The sequence below is a fragment of the Coregonus clupeaformis genome, chromosome 7 (assembly GCF_020615455.1).
Source record: "Coregonus clupeaformis isolate EN_2021a chromosome 7, ASM2061545v1, whole genome shotgun sequence".
Lineage (NCBI taxonomy): Eukaryota > Metazoa > Chordata > Actinopteri > Salmoniformes > Salmonidae > Coregonus > Coregonus clupeaformis.
In genome coordinates, this window is record NC_059198.1 from 37,584,316 (window position 1) to 37,596,840 (window position 12,525).

General features: G+C 43.1%; 2 protein-coding genes and 1 non-coding gene across 4 annotated transcripts in view; 2 read left to right on the plus strand and 1 right to left on the minus strand.

Annotated features, from left to right (window-relative positions):
• LOC121569335 (E3 ubiquitin-protein ligase MARCHF6) overlaps window positions 1–4,249 on the minus strand; it is a 29,007-nt gene extending 24,758 nt beyond the window's left edge. For both annotated transcript variants that reach the window (XM_041880208.2, XM_041880207.2), the window contains exons 1-4: window positions 3,900–4,249; window positions 3,188–3,287; window positions 1,059–1,132; window positions 620–763 (exon numbers count right to left, since the gene is read on the minus strand). In XM_041880208.2, coding sequence (XP_041736142.1) covers window positions 620–763; window positions 1,059–1,132; window positions 3,188–3,287; window positions 3,900–3,918 — 337 coding nt within the window. In that variant the 5' untranslated portion in view covers window positions 3,919–4,249. The remainder of the gene's footprint in view (window positions 1–619; window positions 764–1,058; window positions 1,133–3,187; window positions 3,288–3,899) is intronic.
• A 310-nt stretch (window positions 4,250–4,559) lies between these two features.
• trnat-agu lies at window positions 4,560–4,633 on the plus strand. Its single transcript has one exon. It is a non-coding gene; the product is annotated as a tRNA-Thr (tRNA).
• cmbl (carboxymethylenebutenolidase homolog (Pseudomonas)) lies at window positions 4,622–9,376 on the plus strand. Its single transcript, XM_041881949.2, has 6 exons — window positions 4,622–4,943; window positions 6,822–7,036; window positions 7,171–7,278; window positions 7,640–7,782; window positions 8,214–8,305; window positions 8,552–9,376. The coding sequence occupies exons 2-6, from the start codon at window positions 6,822–6,824 to the stop codon at window positions 8,732–8,734; spliced, it is 741 nt and encodes a 246-aa protein (XP_041737883.1). The 5' UTR covers window positions 4,622–4,943; the 3' UTR covers window positions 8,735–9,376.
• Window positions 9,377–12,525: the final 3,149 nt, after the last annotated feature.

Below are 12,525 nucleotides of genomic sequence, written 5' to 3' on the forward strand. Positions count from 1 at the left end.
TCCAACCCTAATTTAACACACCTGATTCTACTTATTAGCTGCTCAACAAGACCTTAACTAGCTGAATCAGATATGCTAAGTTAGGGTTGGACTGAAAACCTACAGGACAGTAGTTCTCCAGGAAGAGGGTTGGACTGAAAACCTACAGGACAGTAGATCTCCAGGAAGAGGGTTGGACTGAAAACCTACAGGACAGTAGATCTCCAGGAAGAGGGTTGGACTGAAAACCTACAGGACAGTAGATCTCCAGGAAGAGGGTTGGACTGAAAACCTACAGGACAGTAGATCTCCAGGAAGAGGGTTGGACTGAAAACCTACAGGACAGTAGATCTCCAGGAAGAGGGTTGGACAGAAAACCTACAGGACCGTAGATCTCCAGGAAAAGGGTTGGACTGAAAACCTACAGGACAGGAGATCTCCAGGAAGAGGGTTGGACTGAAAACCTACAGGACAGTAGATCTCCAGGAAGAGGGTTGGACTGAAAACCTACAGGACAGTAGATCTCCAGGAAGAGGGTTGGGCAGCCCTGGTTAAGGGTATGTACAGGTTCTTATGTGAGTGATATTGTACCTAAGAGTTGACGCATTAAGGAGTGTGTGTACATCATCCCTCTACTCACATGCAGTGAGGGGGACCACCCCCAGCCATGCGAAGGCCACCAGTGTGTAGTGGAACCAGTATCGTATGGCCGTGCCCACACTGGCCAGCAGGCCAGCACAGATGTCCTGGATGGGCAGGCGGGTGGGCATGTCTGGGGAGTAGACTGGAGCAGAGCAGACAGAGAGAGAGAGGGATGAAACAATCATTTATGTTCAAAGTTTTAAACGTATTGAATAACAGAGCGAAAATAAAAAGGTTGAGACGTTTCTTATATATGTCTAGAACCTAAAAAGGGTTCTTTGGCTGTCCCCACAGGAGAACCCTTTGAAGAACCCTTTTGGGTTCCAGGTAGAACCCTTTTTTCTAGGAGTGTATTCAATGACAGAGCATCCCAGTCTGAAGTAAACCTCTTGCACATTTCTGAGACTGACAGGTCAATGCCATGGATGGGTACTTACTTGGTGTGAAAGCAAATCTGTGCTTGCATAATTCACAGTACTCCTTCCTGCTGTGCTTCAGCCACTGGACCAAACTGTAAACGACAACAACAACAACAAAGGTAAGAGAGGTGAATGTTAGGTGAGGAACTAACGTATGCAACAGCAGGCATGAAATACCATCTTTCTCACTCAAGGAGAGAAATTTAGTCCAACTCACATGGGGCGATGAGTGAGTGTGTGTGAGTGAGAGAGAGAGAGAGAGAGTATGTCACACACACACCTGGTGAATGAGAACTGGTCCACACAGAGGATCATAAAACACGGATTTTAATCATCATGAAAGTGTTCTTACTGCCCAGTTAGTCCTACATGTTAATAACACCAAAACATCCAAGTTAAATGTAACTAACTAGGCCTAGGTTACATGGTATCCATCTGTACATCTTAATGAATCATGTGTGACACACTACTCTGACCCAACAGGGGCTATTAAAGATGTAATATAATAATATAATATGCCATTTAGCAGACGCTTTTATCCAAAGCGACTTACAGTCATGCGTGCATACATTTTTGTGTATGGGTGGTCCCGGGGATCGAACCCTTGGCGTTACAAGCGCCGTGCTCTACCAGCTGAGCTACAGAGGACCACACAAAGATCAGTGATATTGTGCCAGAGCAGATGTTCCCAGAAATGGAATGATGACACAGTGCTCCAATGCACTACTCTACCCGGATCAGCAGACCACGTACAGTTGAAGTCGGAAGTTTACATACACCTTAGCCAAATACATTTAAACTCAGTTTTTGTCCATTTAGAAGACCCATTTGCGACCAAGCTTTAACTTCCACGTATGTGTAACCACGCCTGTAGTAACCTGAAGGCTTTTATCATGTTTCAAAATCTGGGCCTGCAGTAGTAAACCATGATTGTAAACCACATTATAGTAGTTCAATAGTGTTCAGACTGCTTCTCATCACGATTCTGAGTTCTAGCACAGTAAATGACAGATCAGAAATGTTCAGTCTTTTATCCTTCGCGTTATTTTGGCACACCTAGCTAATCGTTTTCCCCTTTGTTAGATCCACAGAGAAAACAGCTGTGATAGCAGAGACATCAGAGGGATGCTCACTTGGACGCAGGCCAACGTCATCGCCTCAGGACAGTCTTTTATCATCGTCTTACATGCTGACCAGACCGCGTGCGCGTGTTGGTTTTGTCCACCCACACCAGACGCGATCAGGACACGCAGGTTGAAATATCAAAAGGAACTCTGAACCAACTATATTAATTTGGGGACAGGTCGAAAACCATTAAACATTTATGGCAATTTAGTTAGCTAGCTTGCTGTTGCTAGCTAATTTGTCCTGGGATATAAACATTTAGTTGTTATTTTACCTGAAATGCACAAGGTCCTCTACTCTAACAATTAATACACAGATAAAAGGGGTTTCGTTTCTAGTAAGTTCGTTTCTAGTAATCTTTCCTCCTTCTTTAGACTTTATATGGCGGTTTGCAACCAACTTTAAGGTGCATTACCACAACCAACTGGACTGGAGTGTGGACCTCAGTTCATCTTTTAATCACCCACGTGGTTATATGCTCCTAAAAACCAATGAGAAGATGGGAGAAGCGGGACTTGCAGCACGTCACAAATAGAACCAAGTTCTATTTTAGCACCTGGCTACGCAGACGCTCATTGCCGCATGCGAGCAGTGTGGATGCAATGATTGAATAACATGTGTGTACATGTATTTTGCAGCGCTCGCGCACGCGACACGAGCGGTGGGGGTCAGCATGTTAGGCAATAGCCAACCCCTATGCTGTGTCTTTATATCAACATTACTTCCTCAAATGTTATTCTCCTACGGCCATTATATCAGAGGAGTGAGTAGGTTTCTCTATGGCTAGTATTGGGAGCGGGTGTAGGGGGCTAGGTATAGTCTGACTATAAATACTAGGCCTACATACAGTATATAGTTGACTCCTGATAATAAGTGCACTTAAGTGTAAAACAATCTTGAGGTCCCAATTCATTGACAATCTTTGAAATTGTTCCTGACGACTGCATGGTCCCAAGCCATGTCAATCATTCTTCAGGACAGGAGTTGACAGTGATTGAGTCAAGACAGAGAGAGACACTCACCATTCCTGGTGGATGAACTTGATACTTCCGGTACAGACACAGGGGTGGTACAGGGGTTTGTCTGGGGTCCCCTCGGAACGACACACGCGACATATATCCCCTACACATGAGAGTAGAGGAAGATGTTTGTCCATTGGTTCAGAGAGACAGACATAAGGACACACACAAACAGCCATACCGCCTACACATAGGAATAACAGCCTCCTGTAGTTGCAATCGATTTGAAGCTACCAAATTCATTGTTCCAGCGCTTAATCAAATAATATTGTACTTAGCCCCACACTGAAAAGATAAATGGCAACATCATTGATGTCATGAGAGCAGACATCAGTTAATAGCTAGCTAGCTATGGGGTTAGCTACGTTTCATTGATTACCTTGTTATTGTACCTAACGTTAGCTCCAGTTAGCTTAACTAGCTTCCATGCCAGTGCTAGCAGCCGCATCCATCTCTGTACTGGGGAAATGTGCTAGATTATATGACTAACTAGCATTGGTCTAGCTAACTAGCTACTTGTAGCCTATTGATTATCGATTGCTTCTAGCCAGGCCCTAACTGATGTCAATGTTTGGGTGTCAGTCGACGAACAATGTGCTAGCAACTGACGTTGGAAAGGTAGCCTAGTTAAACTAGTTAGTTACTGTACCCAGTCTCCAAAGCAAAATGTGGTCGCTAGCTAGCTAACGTTAGTGGACTGTAAAATGACATTTACCTTCGTCTGCAGTGTCCATCTTCCTAGATGAGGCTCTGCCCCCTCTTCTGTAGATATACAGTAGTTTGCTATCCCACACCCATCCACAACGAGAATGGCAATGTTTTTAGCCGATTTGGATCAGACTATCCTTGAAGTCAGATACATTGACTATCATAAAATGGTGTCCACTTTGAACACCAGAATCACTCCTGTTTCGTGACACGCTCGGACCATGTATGTTGGACCGGTAGCGACTCTCAAACGGAGATCGCTAGCAGACCTCTTCCTTGCAAATTCAACACGATCAAGGCGTCGAATGAGAAATGTACCCGACACAAGTGACACCACCGACAGTGCGCCGTTTTCCGTCAGCGGTAACAGCTTCCGGAGTGTGCGTCACATGTTAGCATTTTGTGGTTTCTGGCACGTGTAGATAGTGACATCCTGAGGTATTTAGCTGTTACTACATCATACCGATATGTCTGTGACTGAACCCCATTTCTTTATATTGATGTCTGATCCACCGCTTTACCACGTTTTGGAATTTAAAGTTAATCTCCGAATGTAATTGAAATCTGAACACAGCTGACTTTACAACAAGCTGTCTTTACAACAAATACTCACATTACCAAAGCTAGGTCAAGTACTCTTAACATATTTCATTCCTATGCTGTCAGAGGCGCTGTGGCTTAGTTGGTTAAAGCGCCTGTCTAGTAAACAGGAGATCCTGAGTTCGAATCTCAGCAGTGCCTTTTTCAGACGGTATGTTAGTAAAGTTCGAACGTCAGGACTAAGGCGACTTGATTGATTATTACACGTTTGCATTTTCTACACTCAAAATGCAGATTATAAAATGTTCAATTTTGGTTGGTTTTGACTTTGGACTGGGAAGCGCGCCCATGATCCATTTTGGTTGGTTTTGACTTTGGACTGGGAAGCGCGCCCACACGATTGAAGAGGGCGTTCCTTGCAGTCAGCCATTCACATGATTATTTTCACTTTTCCACCGCAGAAGAATAGACCCTTTCCAGAGTTTGAGTTTTAGCCAGAATAACAATAAAGGTAAGTGGTCAAATACGTGTTGTGTGGTATTGTAGTTTAGTTGCATCAAGAGCAGAAGTAGAACAATGTTTTTTTCCCTTCAGATTTATGCAAGAAGCTCTGCTAAATTGCTAATCCACATAGGCTACATTGATAAGTAACAGTGTTGTGGTCTAATGTAATAAAAAGCAGGACTAAAATCCCATGCAAGTAGCAATCTCAACATTCCCTGCAGATTACTGGTTATACAGTTGAAGTCGGAAGTTTACATACACTTAGGTTGGAGTCATTAAAACTCGTTTTTCAACCACGCCACAAATGTCTTGTTAACAAACTATAGTGTTGGCAAGTCGGTTAGGACATCTACATTGTGCATGACACAAGTAGTTTTTTCAACAATTGTTTAAAGACAGATTATTTCACTTATAATTCACTGTATCACAATTCCAGTGGGTCAGAAGTTTACATACACTAAATTGACTGTGCCTTTAAACAGCTTGGAAAATTCCAGAAAATGATGTCATGGCTTTAGAAGCTTTTGATAGGCTAATTGACATCATTTGAGTCAATTGGAGGTGTACCTGTGGATGTATTTCAAGGCCTACCTTCAAACTCAGTGCCTCTTTGCTTGACATCATGGGAAAATCAAAAGAAATCAGCCAAGACCTCAGAAAAAAATGGTAGACCTCCACAAGTCTGGTTCATCCTTGGGAGCAATTTCCAAACGCCTGAAGGTACCACGTTCATCTGTACAAACAATAGTACACAAGTATAAACACCATGGGACCACACAGCCGTCATACCGCTCAGGAAGGAGACGCGTTCTGTCTCCTAGAGATGAACGTACTTTGGTGCGAAAAGTGCTAATCAATCCCAGAACAACAGCAAAGGACCTTGTGAAGATGCTGGAGGAAACAGGTACAAAAGTATCTATATCCAAAGTAAAAATGAGTCTTATATCGACATAACCTGAAAGGCTGCTCAGCAAGGAAGAAGCCACTGCTCCAAAACCGCCACAAAAAAGCCAGACTACGTTTTGCAACTGCACATGGGGACAAAGATCGTACTTTTTGGAGAAATGTCCTCTGGTCTGATGAAACAAAAATAGAACTGTTTGGCCATAATGACCATCGTTATGTTTGGAGGAAAAAGGGGTTTGCTTGCAAGCCGAAGAACAACATCCCAACCGTGAAGCACGGGGGTGGCAGCATCATGCTGTGGGGGTGTTTTGCTGCAGGAGGGCCTGGTGTACTTCACAAAATAGATGGCATCATGAGGAAGGAAAATGTTGTGGATATATTGTAGCAACATCTCAAGACATCAGTGAGGAAGTTAAAGCTTGGTCGCAAATGGGTCTTCCAAATGGACAATGACCACAAGCATACTTGCAAAATGGCTTAAGGACAACAAAGTCAAGGTATTGGAGTGGCCATCACAAAGCTCTGACCTCAATCCTATAGAAAATGTGTGGGCAGAAAAAGCATGTGCGAGCAAGGAGGCCTACAAACCTGACTCGGTTACACACGCTCTGTCAGGAGGAATGGGCCAAAATTCACCCAACTTATTGTGGGAAGCTTGTGGAAGGCTACCCAAAACGTTTGACTGAGTTTAAATGTATTTGGCTAAGGTGTATGTAAACTTCCGACTTCAACTTTATATCCCATTGTATGGGGAAATAACTGAGGCTTGTAGGCTATAATGTTGCCCTCTAGAGCAGAGTCAGCATGACTTGCACTCAGTAAAGTGGTAACATTGTAATTACCCACTTATGTCGAAGGATTCTGTATTCCTGTATCGATGAATAGAATCCATGCGTGTCAGTGTACGTGTACCGGTATGCGTGTCTCTATACATGTTTGTATGGTTATGTGTGTAATTCTCAATGTTATCTCTTTCCAGATGGCCAATGAAGCGAAGCCGTGTCCTTGTGACATCGGAGACAAGATGGAGTATGGAGGTGTTGGCCAGGAGGTCCAGATAGAACACATCAAGGCCTACGTGGTCAAGCCTCCCTCTGATTCAGACAAGGCCGTCATCGTCATCCAGGACATCTATGGCTGGCAGCTACCCAACACCAGATACATGGCTGACATGCTGGCCTCCAATGGATACATGTACGTAACAATGCATACTTAACAATGCTGTTACTTACCATGTACTGTAATTCGTCAGTAAATGTCAGGTAAATAGTGAAAGAGACAGTAAAGTGTTACCAGTGTTCTCATGCTGGCTGTCTATCTCCCCCCAGTGCAGTGTGCCCTGACTTCTACGTTGGAAAGGAGCCATGGAGTCCATCACATGACTGGTCTACCTTTCAGCAGTGGCTGGAGGACAAGAAGCCCACCAATATCAACAAGTAATGCAAACATTCCCTTTGGCAAAGAGTAGTCTCAGAGAGCCAGACTCCACTCCATTGGCCAGCAGAGAGTACTATCACAAAGCCAGACTCCACTCCATTGGCCAGCAGAGAGTACTATCACAAAGCCAGACTCCACTCCATTGGCCAGCAGAGAGTACTATCACAAAGCCAGACTCCACTCCATTGGCCAGCAGAGAGTACTATCACAAAGCCAGACTCGTTAGTTTTATATTCTGGCAATAGAATGGAAACTAACTTTATCCCTCTGTTAACTTACAACTGAAATGTGCTTCCTGTACTCCACCAGTAACCCAACCCCTTCCTCCCCTCTCCCCCTGCTGTCTGTCTGTCTGTCCAGGGAGGTGGATGCAGTCCTGAGGTTCCTGAAGAGCCAGTGTGGGGCCCAGTGTATTGGGGCAGTGGGCTTCTGCTGGGGGGGTGTGGCCACCCACTACCTGGCTCTGCAGTACCCTGAGGTCAGGGCAGGGGTATCAGTCTATGGTAAGGGCAGGGGTCAGAGGGCTGTCCAATCAGAATACAGTAATAACCATGAGGTAGAGTGTCTACCAATGGTTGCAATCTAGGCTGACTACATTGCAGACGCCTGCCAGATCTCACAACGTCTAGCTAACCACATCATATGATGTGGTCCCGTGTAGCTCAGTTGGCAGAGCATGGCGCTTGTACGACAGTATGAAAAAATATGAAAATGTATGCACTCACTACTGTAAGTCGCTCTGGATAAGAGTATCTGCTAAATGACAAAAATGTCAATATATGATTTAGCAGACTGCGTAGTCGATAATATGAAACGCAACCATTGGTTGATGCAATGCAACAGCTGCAATGTAGTCGGTCTGGAACTCGACCGTTGTGCTTGCCGAGTAGGCTAGTAATGCTAATGGTGATTGGATGTGACGGCGTGTCTGCAGGAATCATCAGAGAGAGGGAGGACCGGTACGAACTGAAGAGCCCGACACTGTTCATCTTCGGAGAGAAGGATGAAGTCATCCCACTGGACCAGGTCTGGTATTATTATCAGTATATAAGAAAAAAGTCCATGTAGATCATACATATATTGGGAAACTATATTGAGCACCATTTTATTGCACGCCAGTGTGATCTCGAGTGAAATGAACCGTCATCATCAGCATCTGTCGGCTACTGGCCTTATATCACAATTTTAATGTCAGATCCAACCCCAAATGCTTTGAGTTGTGCTTCAACCATCCTATCACCTTTTCATTCATTCCCTGCTGTTTTCTTCCAGGTGAGTGTCCTGGAGAAGAACCTGCAGGAGAAGTGTACACGTGTAGACTACCAGGTGAAGGTCTTCCCAGGCCAGACTCATGGCTTTGTTCACCGGAAGAGAGAGGACGTCAACTCCACAGACCAGCCCTGCATCCAGGAGGCGAGGACAGACATGTTCAACTGGTTACAGAAATACATGTAGAATATCTACAGTGCGGTAGTCTTATCATCGGCCGTCCATGGTTAAGTGAACGGGAAGGATAAAAAACACAAATCCAATTTTCATCACTACACCACTAACGTGATTAAAAAGAAATAGCTCATGTAATTGCTCATCAGGTCTGAGGTTATTTCCACTTTTGTCCTTTCTGAATAGCAGCCTATCTGGTGATTATCATGTCCTTGATTTATCATGATCAAATTCAAGCTGATGGGGTGTTTTAATGTGGAATCTGCAGTTGCCATATTTGTAGTAGACTTTAGTTTTGTACCTTTTTCTTGCAGTACACTTATACCTTATCTGTTCATTGTATACATTATCTGTACATTTTGTATACGTGATCTCTTCATTGTATACATCTCTTAGTTTTATACATTTTGTACACATTATCTGTACATTTTGTATACATGATCTCTTTATTGTATACATTATCTGTACATTTTGTATACGTTATCTGTACATTTTGTATACATTGTATACACTATCAAATCAGACATTACATTTAACTGCAAAGTATCAATGTGCCTGCCATTATATAAATGCATGTATATTCTATTTATGATATGTTGTTTGTGTATAATATCATGTAATACCCAATGATATCAATAAAGATAGTATGCTTCATGTTAATGTATCATTGTGTAATCTCATGTGCATCATCAGAGGTTCCATCCGTGTGCTCAGAATCAGCAGTGTCATATCAGAACCACTAGAGGGCGACCTTATCCTGTATTCAGACTGGCTCTCAGTCTGCTCTCCAGACACAGGCGTTGTAGAGGTGTTTACTTTGGCTGACTAAGGCCACCACAAACAAAAACACAGGCCGAGCAGGAAGGGAGAGAGCTTCAACTAAAGCACAGGTTCACTTCTCCCACGGTCTTAAAGAACATCAGATAGTAACCTGCTATGACAATCTTTGGCACTTTGTTTTTTGTTCTTCTGTCAGAAACATGTTAAATTCCCATCTATTTAGGGCTGACCCCATTTAGTAGACAATCTCAGTAGGCTGTTGGTTGACCGATATTTATTTTGTAGAGCAGTTGCAATTTTTTTGGGCGAAAAAGGATGGCACGTCTTGATTGATGGCACACCAGTAGTACATTTACCATTAATTCCCATAATTTCTAATCTACAGTCGTGGTCAAAAGTTTTGAGAATGACACCGGCAAGGATATTGCTGCTAGTAAGATTGCACCTAAATCAACCATTTATCAGATAATCAAGAACTTCAAAGAGAGAGGTTCAATTGTTGTGAAGAAGGCATCAGGGCGCCCAGGAAAGTCCAGCAAGCGCCAGGACCGTCTCCTAAAGTTGATTCAGCTGCGGGATCGGGGCACCACCAGTGCAGAGCTTGCTCAGGAATGGCAGCAGGCAGATGTGAGTGCATCTGCACGCACAGTGAGGTGAAGACTTTTGGAGGATGGCCTGGTGTCAAGAAGGGCAGCAAAGAAGCCACCTCTCCAGGAAATACATCAGGGACAGACTGATATTCTGCAAAAGGTACAGGGATTGGACTGCTGAGGACTGGGGTAAAGTCATTTTCTCTGATGAATCCCCTTTCCGATTGTTTGGGGCATCCGGAAAACACCTTGTCCGGAGAAGACAAGGTGAGCGCTACCATCAGTCCTGTGTCATGCCAACAGTAAAGCATCGTGAGACCATTCATGTGTGGGGTTGCTTCTCAGCCAAGGGAGTGGGCTCACTCACAATATTGCCTAAGAACACAGCCATGAATAAAGAATGGTACCAACACATCCTCCAAGAGCAACTTCTTCCAACCATCCAAGAACAGTTTGGTGATGACCAATGCCTTTTCCAGCATGATGGAACACCTTGCCACAAGGCAAAAGTGATAACTAAGTGGCTCGGGGAACAAAACGTTGAAATTTTGGGTCCATGGCAAGGAAACTCCCCAGACCTTAATCCCATTGATAACTTGTGGTCAATCCTCAAGAGGCAGGTGGACAAACAAAAACCCACAAATTCTGACAAACTCCAAGCATTGATTATGCAAGAATGGGCTGTCATCAGTCAGGATGTGGCCCAGAAGTTAATTGACAGCATGACAGGGCGGATTGCAGAGGTCTTGAAAAAGAAGGGACAACACTGCAAATATTGACTCTTTGCATAAACTTAATGTAATTGTGAATAAAAGCCTTTGACACTTATGGAATGCTTGTAATTATCCTTCAGTATACCATAGTAACATCTGACAAAAATATCTCATAACACTGAAGCAGCGAACTTTGTGAAGACCAATACTTGTGTCATTCTCAAAACTTTTGACCATGACTGTACAATGTTTGTTTGGTTGCCGTAATTTCTGTTAATGCATTCAATACATTATTATTCGTGTTTTTGTTTTTCATTGTCGGTGTGGACAAGTTGTTTGCACAACCTAGGCTACACTTGTGTGAGAAACAAGTTTTAGTATATTTCGTTCCATTTACGAGTTGTCAATTTATTCATGGTGTTTTGTTTGGAGCGCTCCTGTCAATGTTGAGTAAGGACACGCACCTGATTATGCATAGAAGTAGGCCTATAGGCTACCTGGCCTGAGTGCAGATGTGGCTTTTAAATGTGCCCATTTGGGGATCTGATAGTATTTCTGATTGTCTTAAGTCACCACCACTGTGTAGCTTCTCAAAGTAATTTTTTCTTCACCTCAAACAGCAAGTAAACAAAGTCTATTGTCATTCTCAATGGATGTAAAAACAGTTCCTATTTGAAAAATCTTTCCAGCACTCTCCCTTTCGATAACCACTTAGCATGAAAAGGAAAAAAATGTAATGCTCTGATCTGGAAACTAAAGGGCGGCAGGTAGCTTAGTGGTTAAGAGCGTTGTGCCAGTAACCGAAAGGTCGCTGGTTCTAATCCCCGAGCCGACTAGGTGAAAAATCTGTCGATGTGCCCTTGAGCAAGGCACTTAACCCTAATTGCTCCTGTAAGTCGCTCTGGATAAGAGCGTCTGCTAAATGACCAATTATTTATTATTATATTATTTATTAAATAGGCCTACCTGATTACTTCTTATCCCTTGCACAAATAGCCAACAGCTGTGTCTGTTCAGAGCTCACTGGTGCAGAAAACTCTGAGGGTCCAGAATATTTTATACAATGTTGCAAGTTTGTTAGTGCAAACTTCAGGCTGGACCAAGTTGATACAATGTTTTAAGTTCCTTGCAGACAGGCCATGCGTAGCCAATGTGATTTATTTTTAATCAGGATATTTTCTACATGCAGGCTGCAAAGTTTTTATTTGTTGGCTTTATGTAGGCAATTTTTACATATAGTAGTTGGCAATGGAAGTTACTTTTAGATTTGTATAATTTTCATTTAGGTTTAGATATAATTTTTATTAATCACAATGATTTTGAGATATGTAGACTTTATTATAAAATAAATGAAACTGTTCCACAAAAATGTGCATATGAAAATCATAACTGGCACGCAGATCGGTAGAATTGGTAAGATAAATTGGCACTCCAAATGGGAAAGGTTGCTGACCCCTGGTGTAGCCTATTAGTGGGAACTTCAGGAGCATAATGGCTGAATCTGCAAAGGCCAGCAACAATGGGAGGTGGTGGTTCGGGAAGAGGTTTTTTTCTTCTGGTTAGGCTATCTGATCTCTGGTTCCCTCGAGTCATTTGTGTGTCTTTAATTATTTAATCACAGTGTGCTTAAAGCATCAGACAAGCTCAGTAGCCTACATATAGTTGATTTTATTAAAACACATAGGGTGTCTATATATGGACAAAAAAAAATACACGTTTT

What these genes read in the sequence shown, in the direction of transcription:
- cmbl (XM_041881949.2), top strand. Translation starts at nt 6,822, where the DNA reads ATGGCCAATGAAGCGAAGCCGTGTCCTTGTGACATCGGAGACAAGATG. An exon ending in CTGGCCTCCAATGGATACAT is followed by an intron (nt 7,037 to 7,170) that starts GTACGTAACAAT and finishes ATCTCCCCCCAG; the next exon opens with TGCAGTGTGCCCTGACTTCT. An exon ending in AAGCCCACCAATATCAACAA is followed by an intron (nt 7,279 to 7,639) that starts GTAATGCAAACA and finishes CTGTCTGTCCAG; the next exon opens with GGAGGTGGATGCAGTCCTGA.